The 21,240-nt window shown below is 41.1% G+C and overlaps 1 protein-coding gene across 2 annotated transcripts in view; it reads right to left on the reverse strand.

Moving 5' to 3' along the window:
• TRIM55 (tripartite motif containing 55) overlaps positions 1-19,809 on the reverse strand; it is a 36,457-nt gene extending 16,648 nt beyond the window's left edge. The window contains exons 1-10 of one of the 2 annotated variants that reach the window (XM_056854128.1): positions 19,613-19,809; positions 18,845-19,017; positions 14,684-14,849; positions 13,376-13,471; positions 8,354-8,587; positions 6,997-7,019; positions 6,759-6,883; positions 4,939-5,153; positions 3,457-3,732; positions 581-793 (exon numbers count right to left, since the gene is read on the reverse strand). In XM_056854128.1, coding sequence (XP_056710106.1) covers positions 581-793; positions 3,457-3,732; positions 4,939-5,153; positions 6,759-6,883; positions 6,997-7,019; positions 8,354-8,587; positions 13,376-13,471; positions 14,684-14,849; positions 18,845-19,017; positions 19,613-19,780 — 1,689 coding nt within the window. In that variant the 5' untranslated portion in view covers positions 19,781-19,809. Of the gene's footprint in view, positions 1-580; positions 794-3,456; positions 3,733-4,938; positions 5,154-6,758; positions 6,884-6,996; positions 7,020-8,353; positions 8,588-13,375; positions 13,472-14,683; positions 14,850-18,844; positions 19,018-19,612 lie in introns of those variants that run through there. The other variant, XM_056854130.1, reaches the window with a different exon arrangement.
• Positions 19,810-21,240: the final 1,431 nt, after the last annotated feature.

The following is a 21,240-nucleotide window of genomic DNA, read 5'->3' on the forward strand; positions in this document are numbered from 1 at the left end:
AAGGGTAGCTGGACAAATGCCCTAACCTGAATGGCCCAGGCTAGCCCAATGTCATCAGATCTCAGAAGCTAAGCAGGGTCCCCCACAGGTAACACAGAAAACTAACATGCCAAAGAGAAGGCAAGGCTAGAACCCAAGCTTTCCATGGACACAGAATTTTTGACATGGTGGAGGCTGAATTATATAACCCCTCACACACACACACACACGCACATATTATGAAGTAGAAATATATCCCGAGGAGATATACCCATGTTTATCATGAATGTATAGATTGGCTTGTACACAGGAGCTTGTGCGCGCACACACACACTCATACATAACAGCTGTCTGCTTTCAGTACAACATATACATCTTGGGAATGAGCAATCAAGCTCACCAATGGCATGATCATTACAACTGCTCCTTCTTACATCTATATTTCAGAGATGCTTAATGCATGTCCATGGGATTCATATGGGATTTCCTACCTTTCCTCCATCTAAAACAAAGTCTAATGGTTAACCATGCAGGACTTCACTCCAGGATGGCATTTCACAAGGAGGGGGAGATAAGGAAGAAAAGCTTTAGGCAGCATGTATTACATGACAGCATGGTCCTTTGAGATGAGACAAATGGGACACTTGTTTCTTAACCATCTACAAGCATCACCAGAGGAACAACTTGTGCTGTTAGTTAAGGATAAAACAAAACAGTTCCTACCCATTAAAGTAAAAATCATGTATTGAATCTGACTCCAGAGATGGTGCAGAATGATAAGAAAAGCCAAAACTGATATGCAGAATGCTAACCCCTGTGAGGAAATAACAAGAAGAATACTTCACTAACAGCACTGCTGAGATTGGTGAAGAAAACATTCCATTTGAGAAGCTCCCCCAGTTTTCTTTTGTGAACCATTTTTGGGTAGTTGCGATGAAAACACCCAGATGTGAAACATATATAAACTAGATCTTTGTTGCCAGATTAGTCCTGGTGAGAAACACATGCAAAAATCCACTTACTAGAATGCTCCCTGCATAAGAAAACCTACTGCATTCCCTTTACTGCTCCAGACGGATCCTATCTACCAGCATTTATTAATTTATACCAGTTTGTGCTTTCCCACAAAGAATATTAAGTATTGTCATTTTGTGAGGGTACTGATGCTATACAGAATCAGAGTTTCCAATATTCCCTGAGAAGAAAAAACTATTAAATTAGTTTAAGTATCTGGTGTATGTATGCTCTTTATTACTAATATGGCATCTCTCCCTGTAAAACAAAATGTCAACCACCTTTTCTTTCTTCCAGCCAGCTTTATCTTCATTTTAGACATTCCTCCTCTCCCACGGTGCTTCATTAAACTACAGGCATCTTATTGCTGCTTTTATTCCTGAGCATTGGTATACGCAAGCTTCTCCCAAAACAATTATTTTAAAATATTAATCCTTAGTGCATGCAGGTAAAAATCCCACAGAAATTATCAGGATGTCCTTTTATATAAGGCATTTAGGATGGCTAATGATGTAACACAAGTGAAGAAAAGAATTATTTGAATAATTTAGATACTATAAATTAGTGAATCTTTTAAAAGTGTAAGCCTCAAAAACTCCACACATGCAAAAGTGAGATTATGTTTATTAGATATAGTGTGTGCAAGTGGCCTTGAGTGCTTTTTTTTTTTTTAAAGTTAGTTTGTTATGAACTTGGTATGCTTCATAAGCAGATTTAAAAGGGGAAACTTTGTAAATATGATAATGGATGCAATCCTCATGTTGCAATGTAACTTTCACTGATCGGAATGATTTCAAGGTATCATTGATGGGAAAAACATTATTAGGTCAGTCTTCGTTTTTGCAGTCTTATTGACTTTGAGAAAGTGGTAGTGTAACACAGATCTGAGGTCATATTACTCTGACTGAATTGAGTTGTCCTGTTTTCTGACCTCAGTACAAACACCACTGGGGGGGGAATGCTAGGTATGTTATTTTCAATGCAAAATTAATTGAACATGCCATGCTTTTCTTGAAATACTGTCAGATATAAAAGAAAAGAGGCCTACTGTGGCTACGGAGCTACGAACACAGAATATGACACTTAGATTCACATGACCAGAGTGAAAGCTGCAACTGCAGAACTTTCACAAATACATGGGGTTGGATCAACCAGTTTTTCTGCTGGTGATAAAAGGAAGGGGGGGGGGTCCTCTAACCACCAAATGTTATGTTAGGCATCGTTGGACCTACATGGACAAAAGGTATTTGGGACAGGGGATTATCCTCTAGAAAGGAGGATAATTGTATCAGATTAAGTGAAAAAGCTGGCTGGATCCAACCCATGGTCTCAGATAAATTACAGATAGGACTCAAAGACAGACAGAATTGTATTTTGCTATTCCACTACCTGCTTGTACAATATAAAAGAAACGAGACATGTGCCCTAAATGACCTTGCATATGGGCAACTGAGGACAGTTTTTATCGGCATGGATCAGGATGCAAAGAATTACTTCAGGTATGTTCAAGAACGTTTGATTTTTGGCACTCTTAGTTTTAAAAGCAACTTACGCCACACCACAAACTGCTTTTTCTCCTGCATTTCAAAAGTGGTTTTCTGAGCAGCACATTGGAAGGTAGAGGGGAGACTGCTCTTTAAGAAATCAAAAAGACTTTGTTTGAATCTTGGCTAGACATCTTAATACATGTCTTAACCTCTTTGCCAGTGTCACTTTAGAGCACTTCTTTGTACTTCATGGTGATTGCCAGACATGGATTCAGAAGACCATTGAAATGACTCCTGATGGTGTGGCTTGGGTGTGAAGATGATGTACATGATACATCAAATCATTCCAAAGTGACTGTTGTAAATTGTGAAATCAGCAAAGGCACAAAATACGGGTTCATTTTCGTTGAGGATACCAGTGCTATAAAAGACCATCAAATTCAGTGACAAAAAGTATACAGTGCGCTAGTTTAAAAAAGGGTAAAGGTCTCCTGTGCAAGCACCGGGTCATTCCTGATCCATGGGGTGACGTCACATCCCGACATTTTCTAGGCAGCCTTTGTTTACGGGGTGGTTTGCCAGTGCCTTCCCCAGTTACCTTCCGTTTACCCCCAGCAAGCTGGGTACTCATTTTATCGACCTCGGAAGGATGGAAGGCTGAGTGAATCTTGAGCCGGCTACCTGAAACCAACTTTCAGGTCATGAGCAGAGCTTGGACTGCAGTCCTGCAGCTTACCACTCTGCACCATGGGGCTCTTACTGCGCTAGTTTACAATATTGTATATATTTAGATTTGAGAATGTGGCTTTCATTTAAAAAAAATCTAAATTATTAGTTTCTGAAATTTCATTGACATTCCCCTTTATATTGACATGTGTCAGAGATATTAGTTTACCTCTTTATTTTGTTTTATGATGATTATTTTTCAAGTAGAGCCGTGACTGAATACAATACTAAACTAAGACTACATACTAACCTGCGAAGTAGCCGCGGGTGTGTTTGCTTCCTTACCACTCACAGCAGAGCTCCCATTGGCTGTAGCTGTCTCTGTCTTCTTTACATTCACCTCTACAGGAACAGAAGGCCCTACCTGCCTGTTTTCGGCCACTGGGACTGTATTTGGATTGCTTGTTTGCTGTGGCTGAACCTTATACCAGCTAGGGTAAAGCAAAGGATCGGTCAGCTCTCCATTTGATTGCATAACACCTTCTGGTTCAGCAGGCTGTTGAGTAGTAACCAGCACAACTTCGCCCTTAATTGAATGTATTAAAAATATATATGAAAAACAAAGATGCTTGCAAAGACACTTTGTCACATGAGAAGAGGCCTGGTATATCTAGCCAAAGGTTCCTCTGAATGAACTAACAAGAGCATTGACATTGTCTTCGGATTTGCCACATTAGCTTGGCTTGGCTTACTGGCAGTGACTGAAGAACACTTGAGGGATCATAGTAGATGATAAAGTGAACAGAGAAAGATGGTCTTGTCACTCTCCACATCTATGTGTTGCTTTTTCAATGTTCTGAGCTGCATCAGTAGTGCCATCACCAGGGCTAGACTTTGAGGCAGAAGTCCAGGCACCCAGTTTACAAGTTTAGCAAGGCCCTCCTGAAATCTAGCTGTAGTTTCGCTCTGAAGTATACATTACCATCTAAAGCCCCCCAACCACCTGCTAAAGGCAGAGTCTAATTACCTGCACCACTAGATTGCTTGCACAGACATTACATATATTTCAGTGAATGCACATGGATGAGGATTGGAGCTTGCTGCTATAATCCTCTCCTCTACATGATTTCATTCTACCCCTTCATTTTTCCTAAATTGTACACACAACAACACACGTGAGATTGTGTGTGTTTTAATGTCAAACTACATATAATGGTGGGAGAGTTATGACTTTAAATAAAGGTTTTCCTCAATCATATGTAAAGTGCGGGCAAGTGAAAGCTCAAAAGAGGGACATTGATGGAAATGTCCTCCTACCAGCTGACACTCCACCCAGAACCTCTCTCTCAGGTCTCCCCCCCCCCACTGCCAAAATGAGATCTCTTCTGTCGTCAGAATATGGCTGAGGGGAAAAGGGAAGACTTGCCCACTGTCACTACTCAGTATGGTCAATGAAGTTGCCTTATTCTGAATCAGACCCTTGGTCCATCAAAGTCAGTATTGTCTACTCAGACTGGCAGCGGCTCTCCAGGGTCTCAGGCAGAGGTCTTTCACATCACCTCCTTGCCTAGTCCCTTTAACTGGAGATGCCGGGGATTGAACCTGGGTCCTTCTGCATGCCAAGCAGATGCTCTACCACTGAGCCATGGTCCCTCCCCAATGTTTGTTTATTGTTTATTGCAATTCCAGTTTAATCTGTGAATTTAAAAAACCAAGCCTTCTCCACATTTTGATCAACAGCCAACTAGAATACAGAGAAAACAATACCATTGACAGGACACCAAATAATTACTTGATTAGGTGTAGTGGTGGCAGCATCTGATGGTGGAGGTGGCAGTGATGGTGCTGAGTTAGTCTGAGGTACAGCCGATGTGTCCTTTGCTGGAGTATCCTGTTGGGGCTGCTGAGATGGCAGTTCAGACACTTCATCCTCCTCACCAGATGACTCTGTGTGGACTTCATCAAATTCTTCACCTTCAACAGCATCTTCCTCCTCATCTTCTTCCTCTAATGGAACACAGAGATGAAGCAAAACACTTGGTTTCCATTAAAATAAAAATGTGCATTCTTTGTAAATGGGGTTAATTCTGAGGTAGAATTCTCCTTAATGTGAGTATTTCTGGCATGACCTCATTAAAGGAAAGTAGTGTCAGAAAGTCAACACAACATTGTGTTCTGTGAAGCCTCTCCCACAGAGAAGAAGGCTTAGAAATTATAGGCATTTATCTTTGGGGAAATCAGTACACAGCGTCTGGAGATGGAAATGGTAGAGGAGTCCTGCTTGTTCTGAAATTAAATAAAATGTTTCATCAGAAGAGATTCAGTTTTCAACATCCAGACATTTATTTATATCAAGTAATCAAGAACAGGAACTTAGATGCATGGAGAGTACACAGTGGCAAAGTTAGGTGATTGTTTGGGGGATGGATTTGATGGGTGGGCCAATATTTACCAATCATCGTCATATATCTAATTCTGGACTATGCCATAGAGGTTATGTTCAGTAAATCTGCAAAGTGGGGCTAGGAACAGATGGAGGGATTTCCCTACAAACCTGAAGGAAGTCCCAGGTTTGTGGAAAAACACTGAAATCTTAAAAAAAAAATACACTGATGTATTAAAACTCCACAAATAATAGAAACAATGCCTATAACTTTAAGAAAAGAATTCCCACCAGGCTCTCAGTAGCCATTCTGGAGGTTGCTAGGTGACCAAAGCAATATTTCTGATCCTTTCAAGCATTGGCTTCTGAAAAGGAAACCATGGGGGATGGAACAGGATTGGATCTGGAGGTAAAACATCCCGGAAATGGTCCTGTCCCCCTTTCCTGTCACGTTCTTTAATGGAGTAGGACTAGCCTGTGGCAGCCTCAGTGGTGGTGGCCACTGAGCAACTTGGCCCAGTTTAGAGGTGACCACTCAGTAACTTGGCTAAGGCTGCCAGGAAGTTTTGCCAACCTCCAGGTACTAGGTGTAGATCTCCTGCTATTACAACTGATCTCCAGGTGATAGACATCAGTTCACCTGGAGACATCAGTTCACCTGGAGAAAATGGCCACTTCAGCAATTGGACTCTATGACTTTGAAGTCCCTCCCCTCCCCAAACCTCGCCCTCCTCAGGCTCTGTCCCCAAAACCTCCTGCTGGTGGCAAAGAGGGACCTGGCAACCCTGGTGGAAATTAAGCTCTTCTGGCTGGGTAATTATATACCATCAGTCCCTATTCCCTTGCCACGCTACGTAGGTGCCTTTATTCAAGGAAATGTTCTCCCATGCAACACTATTGGTAATAGCTGTTGTGCTTCTGTCTAGTCATACAAACAGGTCAAACAGGTTAATAACTCTGGTGGTATACAGGATGTTTGATTCTCAAAAATGGCTGTGTACATCATGAGGGCTAAGGCATCGGATTCGATTAAAGAAGAAAAGTATTTTAAGCATGCTGTGTTAGTCTTCATGCAAGTTTACTTTTGATTATGAGACATGTTACTTTTTTGGAATGTCAAAAAGGTCTCTTCACCATATTCCTGACAGGATGTCTTCACACAAACTATGCACTTCCATAATTAAAAGAAAGCAATGTGATTGTTTTTAAAAGAAAAAAAGAGCACATACCTCTGTAAAAATCAATTTCTCGTATTATCTTTTCTTCTCTGTTGAGGCTGACTGTGAAGTGGCTCAGGTTTTCATAGCCAGGCTCTATTTTTTCCATCTGAAATGCTTTAGAGGCTTCAGTAATTCTAAAATAGAAGCAAAGAGTCATTTCTCTCAGAGATTGCAAAGAAATGGTTTGAAAATTGGTAGCTCATGATAAATGTGGAAAACAGGCATATTGCTTTGAAAGGGAACTTACTTTTGTAGCAACGCTTTGGCATTCTGTGAAAAACAAAATAAAACCAATGGAATTAATCAATCCTTAAATTGTGAATTCCCTCAACCCCCACATACATAGACTACACTTTTAACACACTAATTTCTTTGAAGTCTCAGACTGACTGGAAATGTGAAAGCAGAGCCTTTCCCAGGGGTGTCACACATTTTATTGAATAGGACACATCTCTTTGTGGGTTCTCCTGCACACTTTTATGCATGCTCTCACACAGGCATACAACGGGAGGTAATGCATTGGTGCACCTGGCTGCCACTCAGAACATTTTTCCCAATTCAGAAAATACGTTAATTGTGTTCCTCAGGCTAAGCAATAACTCTACTGATATGCTCCGTTTTCCTACAGCTGTGTATATTGCCACAGTTGCCCTGTCAAAAAATGAGTGAGCTAATAATCTTTTATAAGCTGCAGGGGATTTTTATAAAGGAATAGGACAGATACGTTTTTCAGCTTGGAAAACTCGAGTGTATTTAGCATAACGGTTAACCCAGCCCTGACTCTGTCTATGAGATCTATGAATAGAATGGTGTAGGTGGATTTCCCAGCTCAAAACTGCAAACATAAGGAACACTGCGGTGTAGTGGCATCTCGTTGCAAAGCTGTCATGTTCTCAAAGAAGGGAAATTCATTATGCTCTGATGTAGAAGATGTGAAATAAGGTGGTATCCTTCTTAGTTAGAGACATCTGACCTCACCTGGTGCTTTAGGCCCCAACTCCATTGTGTGGGGGTTAAAAAAAAGTTTCAAAAAAGAAATCAAGTACAAGTTAGACGCTGAATAAAGACTCCAATTAAAATCTGGATTAAACATATCCAGAAATAACCATGTTAGATGTGTCTGCCTTTTGGAGACGTGAAAGCATGCCACAATAGCAAAAATGGGATATAACACAAGCCATTTATCCAGAGATTTTATCAGTACATTCCTCCCCTCACATTATATTTAACAATGGCTCCTATTTTCTGGACCTTGGTCTGCATGCACACCATGATAAATAACCATTTGGAAAAAATGTTATTTGTATTCACCCTTGTCTTTGAGTTTGCTGTTTAGCAGGTGACCTGCTCTATTCTTGTGTTAGCGACATACAGTATCAGAATGAAACACTTGCAGAATCAATGGATGAAAAATTCCCAAGCATGTGAGCACAGATACTCTCAAAGGTCATTACTGGCTAGTGATATGAATACTAAAAATGATACTTTCCAGACAATGGCAAGAAGAGGAGCTATTGATAGTGTGTAAATAAAGAAGGGAAAAGAGAAGTTTAGAATTTGCAAGATAGAATTTTCTCCTTGCTTTTGGACTCTCTCTAACATACCTGTAAAAATACGGCCATTTCTGGTTCTTCCATGAATTGGATGCCTGATTCCACCAGTTTGGATACTGCCTCCAAATGGTCTGAATGCTTTTTAATCAGAGACCGGACATGTTCCAATTTCTCCTCTTGACTCCGAGTGATTATTTGCGTCATCTCACCTTTTCTATCTTCTAGTATGGCATACAAATAATCAAATTTTTCACATAATTGCTCCTTTTGTCTTTTGCAGCATTCCTGCAAATAATGTTAAAGGTTACAATGTCAGCAGTTTTTTAATGCCCAGAAATTCTAGGAATTGCTTTTATCAAATAAAACTTTTTTTTTCTGAATGGAGGCTTCTAAGGGCCCTGAGGCTTCTGAAATTCCTTAGATGAAATCTTTATTATTTAAAGCAGGTTCTCTGGAGAGGTGTCATATCAAGTTTTCTAAATAACATGTTTCAGAGCTGTCGGATAACTGAAGAGATCTTCTCCCAGAGTTTCCAGTCTTAAGCATTCTATTATAACGATAGAGGGATAACATTGTACCATAATGTGCATTCCTGAAGCCTTAGAAACACTTGCCTTAGAAAATACTGGCTTTCATGCCCACGTTAAAATTGTTATGATGGATATGACATATATTTAAAAGCTGGAGATAGGGCACTAGAAGTTAATTATATAGCACAGCTTAATTACATAGCACATTCAAAACTATGAAATGCAGCGGCTTTTAAAGTATTTTTCTCCATAGATAGATGTTTGCATCTATACATGATTATTCTCGGTCATATCATATGAATATGCATTAGTCGAAAACGTGGTTTCTTTCTTAGCATAAATTGAAAACTCCAAAATCCTGTGCTGATCATAGGAGCTAAATATAACTGAGCAGGATCTGTCTGTGTATTTGAAACTAGAAGTAAATAGCCAGACTTGCTCTTTTAGTAGCTGTGCCTTGTTCAGAGTTTTCAGTGAGCTAATTTAAACAAAGGTCAGAAAATATTCTGCCTTAATAAATGAGGCAGCAACCCTGTACACTCAGGCTGTTCAAACTCCATTGAATCCAACAATGCAAAGGATTGCAGCCTACATTTTCCCCTAGAATAAAGAGCAGGCTTCCTCTGGTTCCAGGTAGTTCTTTTCACTTGGTAAATTTCAAGGTCAAACTGACGCCCAACTAAGATGAAGATCATGTGAAATGCATAATAATAGTTTGGATTAAGCTTCTTATGTAAACATTATGAAGGATGTTTTCCATAATCTCTTGGATTATTTATGGATGCTAAACCTATTAAAAATGCAATGAAGGTGGGGGAAAAGCATGAATATCTCCATGGTTCAAATTTGGCAAGATGGGAGCTTGAGTGGGGTGGGGGAGTAGTTATTGTATGTGAGTCAGCATTGGAAACACTAGCATTTGGTCTTAGAAATAGACACTTCTGTCATCTTAGTTTTGTTTGACTTAGTTCAAACTTTAATGTTAAGGAGCCTCTGCATTTGTATCATTCTACATTCCTTAGTTAGCTTACTTAAAGGCTCACTGGTGCCTGCAAACTCCTGATAGTACACAATTTTATCCTTCAAAGCAATGCCTTGCTGACAACAAAGTCTGGCTTTTAACTGTTGATATTCTTTTCCTTCCTGTACTTCATTCAGGTTTTTTTTAAAAAAAGACTTTAGTCCTTGTTTGTTTGATATACTATTTCCTGTCCCTTCCTTTGGTTACATAAGGAAATGAGATGGATTTTTTTCCTGCCAATTAGAATCGCAAAGTGTTAAATTTAAACATCTAGTTTTTCATTTATAACCTTTCATTTGGGGTGGACGTTTAGCTATTTTTGTTGTTTTTCTTTTTTCTTTTAGAGGATGTATGAGAGAGATGGAATATCTTCAGCCACAGTTGAAGGTTCTCCACAGTCTACCACATGATATTGCATTTGTTGCTTAGAATGTCTTTTTTTTTTTAAGTTCTGATGCAGAGATTTCACAACAATATCCTGAATGGCACTTGAAATAGAATTCTGTTATGTCAAAACATTTAAGAAAAGCAGTATCCATTGTATTTGTGAGATGGGCCCCTCAACAACCAAAGGCCTGTTTGATGCCTCCTGTGGGTAGAGTTGCCCAGCTGCAATTCCTTTTCCTGATGCATGTGGGAGATAGTCCCTCAGTAAACACAGATTGTTCTACACCCCAGCTATAACTATCTGTTCCAACATCTCTATGGCCATCTCCTTGCAGCACTGGCAGCCTTGATAGGCAGAAGTGACACAGTCAAGGCACTGATCTTTGCAGCTATGTGACCTGAGATCTTATCTGTAAAGAGAAATGCCACTTCTTGTGCCTGAAAAATGCCATGAGAGGAGTGGCGGGTTTCAGATGCCCTTACCGATGTCTCCAGGGGAAGTGTGCAGAGTAAACAGACCGCATGGTGCTCCCGATTAAGCACTGACACTCTCTAATTGACCCTTATGGGAGTTGTGACTCCTAAAGTAATATGGTAACAAGCAAGAAGTCACACTTGAAGGTCATGCAGACCCAGCAACAGCAGGAAATTAATCTGCTCTGAAGGGCAGATTAGTCGTTTTCATTATATTTTCAGTTTTAGACCTGAATGAACCACTGTAATTCAGAACTAGACACTGCTTGCCAGTCTAACAGCTAAATCTTTTTTTTTTTACAGATGGTCTAATATGCAACCTAGCCAAAATCCTGACAGAATTATATCCTTTTGTATGCCCATCCACTTCCACATGACACAGTCCCATAATACAAGGGTGCGCATATGCGCTGGGGATGCACCATGGCTCAGTGGTTGAGCATCTGCTTTGCATGTGGAAGATTCCATGTTCAATCCCTTGCATCACCAGTTAAAAGGATCAGGTAGGACATGACCTCAACTTGACACTCTGGTGAGCTGCCACAAATCAGCGTAGACAATACTGATCATGACAGCCTACTCCTAGATTGGTACTGCCTACGGCAGAGCACGGTGGTTGGTGATGGCAGGAGAGGAAGTAACTGGCAAGCCTGTGCCTGTTGTCATCAGCAGTGCTGGCCAGGTCTTATCCAGACAATTCCTGCAAGGCTTGGTCAACTCATCTTCCTCCAACAGCATTTTAATGACCCAACCTATCCCTGCAATCCTCTCTTGCAAAGTGGGATCATACCATGCAGAATGGCTCCCACATGACTGGCAAAGATTGTGAAAGAGCCTTAGAGAGCACTACAAATGCTTGCTTACGAACTAAAGTCAGTTTTGGATTCATCTGGAATCATTTCTATAGGATCAGGCTTTTAAGAAGACATTATTTCTGCTGTCAAGAACACCACATGTGGTCCAACCAAAGTTAAGTACTTTTAAGTCCCACAAGAGTTCTCCCACTGAAATAAACAAGTCTCAGTTTTGGTCACTCAACAACAAGAATAACAGCGCATTCCTGAAATGAATGCCTGCGCCGGGCTTAGGAGGCAAACTAGCGGCGTTGCCTCCTAAAGAGGTTTCTGCCTGGCGCCAAAAACGCCAGTTATCTTTACAAAAATAAGGAGTATCTTTATAAAACTAAAAAGGGGTGTGCCCGAGCTGAAAGTGTGGCCGGGAGGCGGAGGTCAGGGAGCAGCGCCCAGCCGTGCAAGCCGGCGCTGGGGCCACTCACGCCGGCGAGCGCCTTCCGGGTGTCGGTGGTGTGGGGCCCTGCGCCGGCGGAGGCCGTAGTCGGCCTCCTAAAGGCTTTGGGCCCATTTTTCAGGAATGTGCCATAAAACGTTTTAAAAAACTTACAAGCACATGCAAAAACAATAAAAACAATGATACCTGAACTATCAGCACAAGAGCAAAAGCAATAAAGGGAGGGGGATATAAAGGCAGACCCTAAAGTCAAAGCTGTGGGGACATTATGGAAATGCCTGCAACTCTAAAAAACCATTGCTCTCAGTCTTGCCTTTCAGGATTTTTTTTGGCCGGTATGTCAGTATATCAACGTATTGGAACGGCGGGCAGGTGGTGCTTCAGTTTTTGATAAGACACAGCAGCAACAAGAAACACAGAAGTGGAGCGTTGTGGCTGGGAGCTCTGCCATTGCTCCCCTCTACACTCATGCACACAACCATCTGCTGCAGAAGAGGCTGGGGCACAGAGAAGGGGGGCACAATACAGGAACGAGAGAAGGCCTTCCCCCCCACCAAGAACGAAGAGGCAGCTGTCCTCCAAGCCTCCTCCCCATCATCGGAGCTCATTCTCCGGCCAGGGTCACTCACGCCCGCCTGCTCGTTTGCCTCACTGCACCCTGAAAGTCATGGTGCCAGGCTATTTTTATTTTGCAAAGGGGGGGAGTCTAAAACACTGTTTGATTTAAAAAAGAGGGGTTAATGTTGAAACGATGGTATACCAGCATACTCTCTCTCTCACACACACACATATGAACTCTCATAATTAGGTCAGCCCTTAATTAGCATCAGCCCTTTGCAAAGCACTGATGAGAATTATGAGTACCCCCCTACTATCTTGCCTCCCTGATCTTTTGCGGGATTGATGCAGGACGGAGTTCACCACGCGTTTAATTTTTGGATCGCGAGATAGAAAAGTGTGAGACATGAGAGGGAGAATTGCAAGACAAAACGACCATGCATTAACAGCCAAAGACTCAGCCTAATGTACCTCACATAGCTGTTGTAAGGTTAAAATGGAGGAGAGGCAATGATGTAAGCTGTTTTGGTTCCCCATTGTGGAGAAAAGTGGAGTATAAATGAAATAAATAAATAATAAATATAGCTGACCATGGGAGGGGACAGATAAAAGATTGGTTGGTGGGTGGGTGAGAAGGACAGAAGGAAGTAGGGAAATATGATATAGGGGCTGCCAGGAGGAGAGAGAGGGGAAAGTGAGGTGCACTCTACAATTCCTTGCAGGTTCCTCACCATGACATAGTGGGGGAGAGGAAAGAACCCCTGCGAGTTCTTGTGGGTCCCCTGCTTGGACATATCTAATAGTTATAACTACAACCTAAAACTAGCTCCATAGATTGTAAACTGAACTACTTACCTCAACTGTTCTGCAGGTTTCCTCCAACTGATTTATAATTCCTTGTATTCTGTCATTACTTCCCACTAATACTGCAATACCATCACTGAGATCAGACTGCAGAGTAACAAGAATAAAATAAAGATGTAAAATAAATATAAAATGGCACCACGGATGATTTAAACAAAAAAGGTCTTATGGCTTATTGTTAGAATGATTTATTTATCAAAAATTTTCATAAAGATATTTGTTAAATGTACATACTTAACTGTTTGAAGAAGCAGGAAAAGCTAATATTGAAAAGCCATAATAAATGGTTTTGCTGAACAATATACATTTGCAATAGATTCAGTTACTGCAAAATACCCTAGTCAGCTAAGTAATCTTCTTATCCTTCAGGAATGTTATGAGACTAAATTCTAAACAGCAAGATTTTATTAACTTTCTGAATTTTTTTTTATGTTCAATTATTCCAATTTCTGAGCTGCTCACAAATTTTTCTGGGATCTTTACTTTGAATACACATTAGATGAATATCTCCTAATAAATGCTGCAATTTGGGAAGGATTACTTATAGCTTTTACATTATATCTGGCTGAAATAGTAAATTATATTAACGTAATAATGATATTAATATTCAAGACACTTTTTACAGAGATCTTTACCAAACTGCATCCTCTTATTAAGATAGTGAAGCCACGGACAGCACTCAAGATTTTTCCCCATACAATGCTTTTACCCAAAGCATCTACCCACCTCTAGTATTCATAAATAAATATAATTATAGATTTCATCTAAACACAGTAGATGTAAAGGGCTCTGCTAGGCTTTGCGCATTAGGTAACCATGTTGGAAACAGTGAGAAACACTTGTGTGTGGGTGTGTGTAGTCACAATGCCTGAAATCTGCTCTAGCAACCATTTGCATCAGTCCTACCGCATGGGGCATCTCACACGCCTGGTAGTTTTGGTGACTGGTATGGACATGGAGATTCTCCATGCAATGGGCCAATTAATGTGTTCTCATGTGTGTGCCAGTTCAAAGAGCAGGCTAGATGGGCACATATTTGGGATATACTTAGAAAAATCAAAAAGATCTTGTCAGTTGACAGGACCACAATGACTCAACTCAATAATCTTGGTAAACCCAGCTGGTTCTGAGTTTCAAAGATAATCGATTCATCATTAACTGATGAATTTTTAAAGCTAGACAAAGAAATTGCAACCCCACAACACTGGTGAATGATCTGAGGACACCGCATTTTATTTTAGTTTCTTGTTTTCAAAAGCAACTACAATTCTACCTGTGAGAAGAATTGTCACTTTTTACCTTTTGCCTTTGGAAAACATTTGTGAGAGGCGCAACCTGGCAATCTTTATGAGCACCAAAAACTTTGCACATTGAACATGTGGGCACTTCACAACTCAGGCAATAAATATTAATTTTCTCATCTTCGTGTTCTTCACACATCGGCTGTTCAGTTTTTCTTTCAGGCCTGTGAATAAATGTAAAAAATCCCAAACAGGAAAGACTACCCATCAAACAAAATGAAAGGCAAAAGAATGAACACAAAAGAGCAGCGTTACTGAGAACAGGGAACTCTGAAAATCAGGAACCCCTGCATCAACTGGGGGATCTATCAAGTCTATATAAACCCTTTTCAGGGATGCATTGTGAATCCTGTCCTCAATCTCCCATCATCCTATGTTGGCCTTCTGCTCATCTTTATAAGCAGATGAGAATAAGAGAATTATTCCAGACAAAATTGATCCTACACTAGAGAAGCAGTTCTTGTGGAGGAAACGAATAAGACTTGCAAATAAGCAGAGGCCTAATATCAACAAGGGCGGGCTTTGGCCTCTAGAGCATCAGGCTGGCCACTGTGGGAAATATGACGCTGCAATAGATGAGCCACTGGTCTGATCCAATAGAGCTCTGCTTATGCAATCTATATAAGAATCAGCAATATCAGAAAAGATAATTTATGTGGAATTCCAAAATTTCTGAGCCTAAATATATTAATCTGAAAAGCAAAACAGCAACTTCAGGAAGGGGTTATAGTAAGCGAGGTAGCACTACTCTCCAATACTTTACCACTGCCCTAGGGTTGCCAACCTCCAGGTACTAGCTGGAGATCTCCTGCTATTACAACTGATCTTTCAAGGCACTGAAGGAATAGGTCCCAAATATGTGACATGTATTTATTTATCATCTTTTACCCTGCTCCTCTCAGCATTGCTATCAAGACCTTCAGCTCAGACCACAGACTTTCAGCTTATAACACAGTCTCCTTTCCTAAAGCATATTTTGAAGTCAGTCTGTTACAGCACTACTTATCCAGAGAAGTCACACTGGCTTCAGAATAGATCCTCTGTATTCAAAACAGTGTAATTCTCAGTCAAAGGTATGGTTGCCAACTAGCCTGAAGGAAAAAAAACCTGTCCTGTCTATTTACTAGAGTCTTAATTAAATGTTTTTTACCCCCATGCCATGAAGTCCTCAGCCACACATTAAACTTCTATCCCATGGATCGGACTTTTCCCCTCCAGGGCAATTGGCAACCTGCTACAAAACACTAGCATCCCTTAGGAGGAATCTTAAGCAGGCCTACTTAGAATCCTATTGAAATCTACCCAGTCAGGTTTACTCCCAGAGAAGGCAAGAAGCCTCTCCCTCACCCTGTTTTGACTTCAGATAACTTGCTGTCATGCTGCCAAATCTCCTTGGCTCTGTAGCACCATCACAGTGCTAAATTGTACAGAGTCACTCTGTTTTATCTTCAACATAGCACCCTGTAGCGAGAGAGAGTTGGTTATGTGATTCCAAAACAGGGTGAGGTCATTGCTCCCTTTCCTTACTTTAAAAATAGAGCTGGAAAAATGGGGCCCAGAAGCTACAAAGAGCCAGTTGCCACTGGGGTTAAGTGAATGTTCCCTTTGCACCATTTTGCAGCTTCCCCCATCAACAAGAAATGAGAGGGACACCTGTTTGAAATAGGGAAGGGCAGCTCAGCTCAGACCTATTTATAAAACAAAGAAGGGAATCTCATGGGTAATCAGCATGGCCAACTACCTGCTACACAGTCCTCTCTGACAGTACCTCTGACTCTTTGATATTGACCACATTTGAAACTACTTATGGGTAACTTTTCTACATACAAAACTCAAGGAGTAGAGGAGAAGAAGCCCTCTTGGTTACATATTCTATGCCAGTATCCATAAATAATTTAAATGTGTAACAGTAAAATGATCTGAGGTTCTTTGTGCCCTGAAGCCTAGTTCTCACAATGAGATGGTAAATCTGTGACTGGACTGTATAATTTCAGACTAAAAATGTGATTGGCTTCTTCATTAGGCTTGCCAGCCTCCAGGTGGTGGCTGAAGATCTCCCACTATTACAACTGATCTCCAGGTGACAGAGACCAGTTCCCCTGGAGAAAATGGCAATTGGACTGTGTGGCATTGACGTCCTTCCCCTCCCCAAAGCTCAACCTCCTCAGGCTCCACCCCAAAATCTCCAGGTATTTCCCAGTCTGGAGCTGGAAACCCTATTTTTCATACAAAAAACTTCTCTCCATACAGAAAAACAGCTGTCAGGGGAAAAGATTCGAATGGAATGTTCTCCCTTCTAGCATTCTAATGTTCAGGCGCTGTTCATCAGAACTAGGTCTTAGGTAAGCTCTTCCATATTCAAAACTTCATAAATAATTGGTCTCTGTACAGGGTTGCCAGGCCCAGGTTGGGAAATACCTGGAGATTTTGGGGGTATAGCCTGAGGAGGGCAGGGTTTGGAGAAGGGAGGGACTTCAATGCCATAGAGTCCAATTGCCAAAGTGGCCATTTTCTCCAGGTGAACATCTTTATTGGCTGGAGATCAGTTGTAATACCTGGAGGTTGGCATCCCTATCTGTGTGAGAGGTACCAGGTAGCAATGTGTCACTACCAGAAACAAAAAGCAGCAGGAAATGAGGAGCAACAAGCCAGAAATACAATTAGCAAATACTGTAGAGATGAACTGAAAATTATCTTCAGGCTTAGTCCATCCTCAGACCCTTACAGTATAGAGCTGCCTGATCTTGGTTACAATCTGGAGAACTACCATAAGAGAACCCCACAGTTGGTGTACACCCACTTGGATTTAATTTCCCCCCTTTAAACTTTACATCTGTCATTCTCATTGCTGGTTTGCTTTGATGCTTGATGTTCAAAAGCGCTGGAATGTCATGGCCATACAAAGAAATCAGTGGAACATACCGTTTGCTGACTTGATGGGCCACAGCATACTTTTTTTCTACAGACCCCTAGATTTGCCTGAGTGTGCACATAAACAAAGGCTGCTCACGTGATGAATTAATTGTGGGTTCACTCTTCAGATGTGGAAGGCAAACACTCATACCAATGTGAGTGTTCCTCCATGCCAGTAATACCACAACACAATAAACCACAGCTGCTGACATTCTATAACACTCAGAGAGGCTTGAGTAGCGTCCAGTAGGGTGAAGCCCCTCCCCATCAAAAGATAAAGCAAACTAAGCTCACTTGTCTGGCAAATCCTGCCTTGTAGTAACAGTTTAAGAAGCCAGGGCCCAGCTACTTTTAACAGGAAGCTGTGAAGAAAGGGAAACTATTTTGCTATTGACAACTGCATTGCTTCCCTCTTGTGTGTTAAAGTTTTAGCCTGTGGTAATGGCTCACACCTGCAGCTTGTAAGCTAGCTGTTAGCTTCAAGGACACTTGGCTTTCCAATCTAATTAAGCAGACTGATACTTCCCTGAGAAGCTGGGAGGGGGGGTGAGTTCACTCATCTAGAGAATGTTCTGGTCAGAACTGGTTTGAGTCATCTGGATGGTTCATTCAGCATGACCTGGTGATTGGAAGAATGGGATCATCTGACCTGAATTCAAGAAATCTATAAGTTTACTCCTGTCCCAGGTGTGTGTGTGGGGGTACCTTTTGACTACTGTAGTTTTTTCTAGTTCCTCTATTGCTGGAGGCCTAAAGTAATCCTGGCTCCTTAGAACTGCTGTGAATATAGTGAATTGTTAGACAAGTAAGACCTCTGTTTGCCAGTGTGCCTTTGCCCGTCTTGTTTGTTTTAATTGTCTTTTGACCCTTTTCTTTAAAATAAAGCTCTTTTATGTTTTTTAAGAGAGTGTTTTGAGTGCTGGACCGACTCTGCTTGGTTATGTTACACAAATCTGGGATAACCTTTGGGCTTGACAGGAATAATGGGCTCTGATCCCATGGGGCCCGTTGCTGAGTCTCACTGTTTTCTTCTGCTTGGTTGGTTATGATTCCTCCCTCTCCCAACTGGCAAGAAGAAAAAAGCTGGAATAGGGGAGATGGAGCTACTCCCAGACTGTGGGCAGCAGTAGACAACTTATAGGATGAAAAGTCTTAGAGTGTCCCAGAACAATCCCATTTGTTTCCATAGCAAGTACAATTAAGCATCGGAAGACAACCCTTCAAGGGAAGAAAATGGGTCAGTTACCTGGTAGATTCCTGCTTGTATATATCAATGATATTTTCCACCAAAAGGTTCCTTTGAAGACCATACACACCATGTCTGTCCAGAACCACTTCGTGTCTGCAAGAGGGGCAGCGGAACCGACCTCCTGATGCAACAGTGGTGCCTCCTCTGGTTGGCAGGTATGGGTTTGAGGCCTGTTCTTGCCAAGCAATAAAATCACATCCTTGTAAAGCTAACTATGCATTATTTCCATTCTTCCCAATTATTCTAAATGCTCTCATTTCAGCATCACAAGATCAAAATATCTGCTTAAGCCATGATCTAATGTTTCCATACACTTACTACTATGACTTCAGTGGACTTTGGATCAAGTCCTCTAGGACAGCTTACTGTAGATTCGGGGCAAATTCTGTCCCAAAAATTCACAAAAAGATACATAACTTCTAATACTGTTTGCCTAATGCCTGCCAGCTAATAATAAAACAACTTATGTTTGAGAGAAAATATGCCATTTTTAGAGGTGTTGGGGAACAACAAGAATGGGTTTACGTGTTAATATCTCGGAATACTTGAAATAACAATTCCATCTACATAAATAAATAGGGACATTTCCAACTGTAAGGGATCTAAATAAATACCAAAGACATTATCTTACCAAGAAAAATAAGGAGAAATTTAATTTGGAAAGAAAAATCTTGCTTATTAAACTAACATAAATGATGACCTAATTATAATATATTATTATGATTATATATTTTCAATCCATTTACAAAGGCTGATTAAACCTACCTGGAAGATATCACTGGCACATTTTCTGCAGAGGTTGTGTTGACAGGGAAGGATAACCACCGGCTTCGTAAATATCTCTAAACATATGGGACAAATAAGTTGCTTCTCTAAGTTATCCATAGTTTGCTGTTCTTTGGAAAAAGACTTATAATTAAGGGAGGTGCTCATCTCCTAGCGATTCCAAGGAGCAGAGGCTCAGAATCGGTTTCTGGATTAGGTCCCCAAAAGAATTCCAAAGCTTGTGTGATCAGATGTCCTTTGAGGTTCTTTCCCTGGAGGACATTGTTTAAACAGAGCGAAGGGAGCTGGGTCTATTTTAGAAGCAGAACGTCATTGGTTGCCATACTTACTTTCTCCATATATGCATCTGACACAAGGACAGATTTAGACAGGTGACGGCTCACTGGTGTGAGAGATCAACATTCCTGACTTTAAGAAGGAAGGAGGGGAAGGGGGAGAGACACTGACAGATGCCACTGAAAGATATGAACCACTCACTGGTGGAAAAACTAAAGTGATAAGCTGGCTGGAGAATGCTGTTGGGTTCTGCCTCAGGCTTCACTGCAACAAAGGAAAACACAAGGCCGGGGTGGGGGGACACTGAATGAAGACAGTAGTATTTGAGAACCACTGGCCCGTTGCCTTTATATTGAGTGCACAGACCTCACCAGCTCTAACCTAGCAAAAGAAGACCAACCCCTCTCCAAAGTATGTTTTGGGGAGGGACTTCAGTGTTTTGGGGAGGGACTTCAATGCAATAGAGTTCAATTGCCAAAGCAGCCATTTTTCTCCAGGTGATCTGATCTCTATCAGCTGGAGATCAGTTGAATTAGCAGGAGATCTCCTGCTACTACCTGGCAGTTGGCAACCCTAGCTCTTAACCACTACACCACGCTGGCTCTCATTGATCAGCAGGGCCTGAGTCTGTATAGTACTGATCCATCCATCAATGAGTTCATAAGTGAGATAACTTCAGCGTGGGATTATCTCATAGTCCCTAAATATTGCTACAGGGAAAACAACATTGCTGTCTAATAATTTTCTATGTACACAAATTCTAAACAATAGCTAGTTGGTAACAGAATTACATTAAATGCATTTCTAAACAAAATTTCCATCTGAACTGGTTCCTGATTAAAGTTCTCAGCAAAATGCTGAAGAAATATTATTTCTTTGGCTACGTGTAGGTGATAATTCTGCTTGGGTTCCATGACCATCGCATAATCCCACTGCTTATTTTTCAGTGCTAGGCACTGTGTGTTTCTTTCTGTTTATTAGACACAGAGATCTCTCAGAACTTGGCACTTGTTCTGAAGTTATTTTTAAAACGACAATTTCCCTGATCATGTCTGGCATGTGAGGCCTAATCTTAGGGCAAAGCCATCTGTGCTGTTACTTGGCAATACTTTATCACACAACTGTACAAGCAGTATGGATCGTGCCTACAAATTTCAGCCAGATATGGACCGCACTTACTGTAGCAAACTGATAGCGCTGCTTACATTCTGTGCATATATTTAAATACATCAGCTCCTTTTCATTGGGCAATAAAATAATTAGATCTTTGCAGAGCATTCTGTACATAAATAGGGTTGCCAGGTCTCCAGCTAGTACCTGGAGGTTGGCAA

The sequence above is a fragment of the Euleptes europaea genome, chromosome 8, assembly GCF_029931775.1.
Source record: "Euleptes europaea isolate rEulEur1 chromosome 8, rEulEur1.hap1, whole genome shotgun sequence".
NCBI lineage: Eukaryota > Metazoa > Chordata > Lepidosauria > Squamata > Sphaerodactylidae > Euleptes > Euleptes europaea.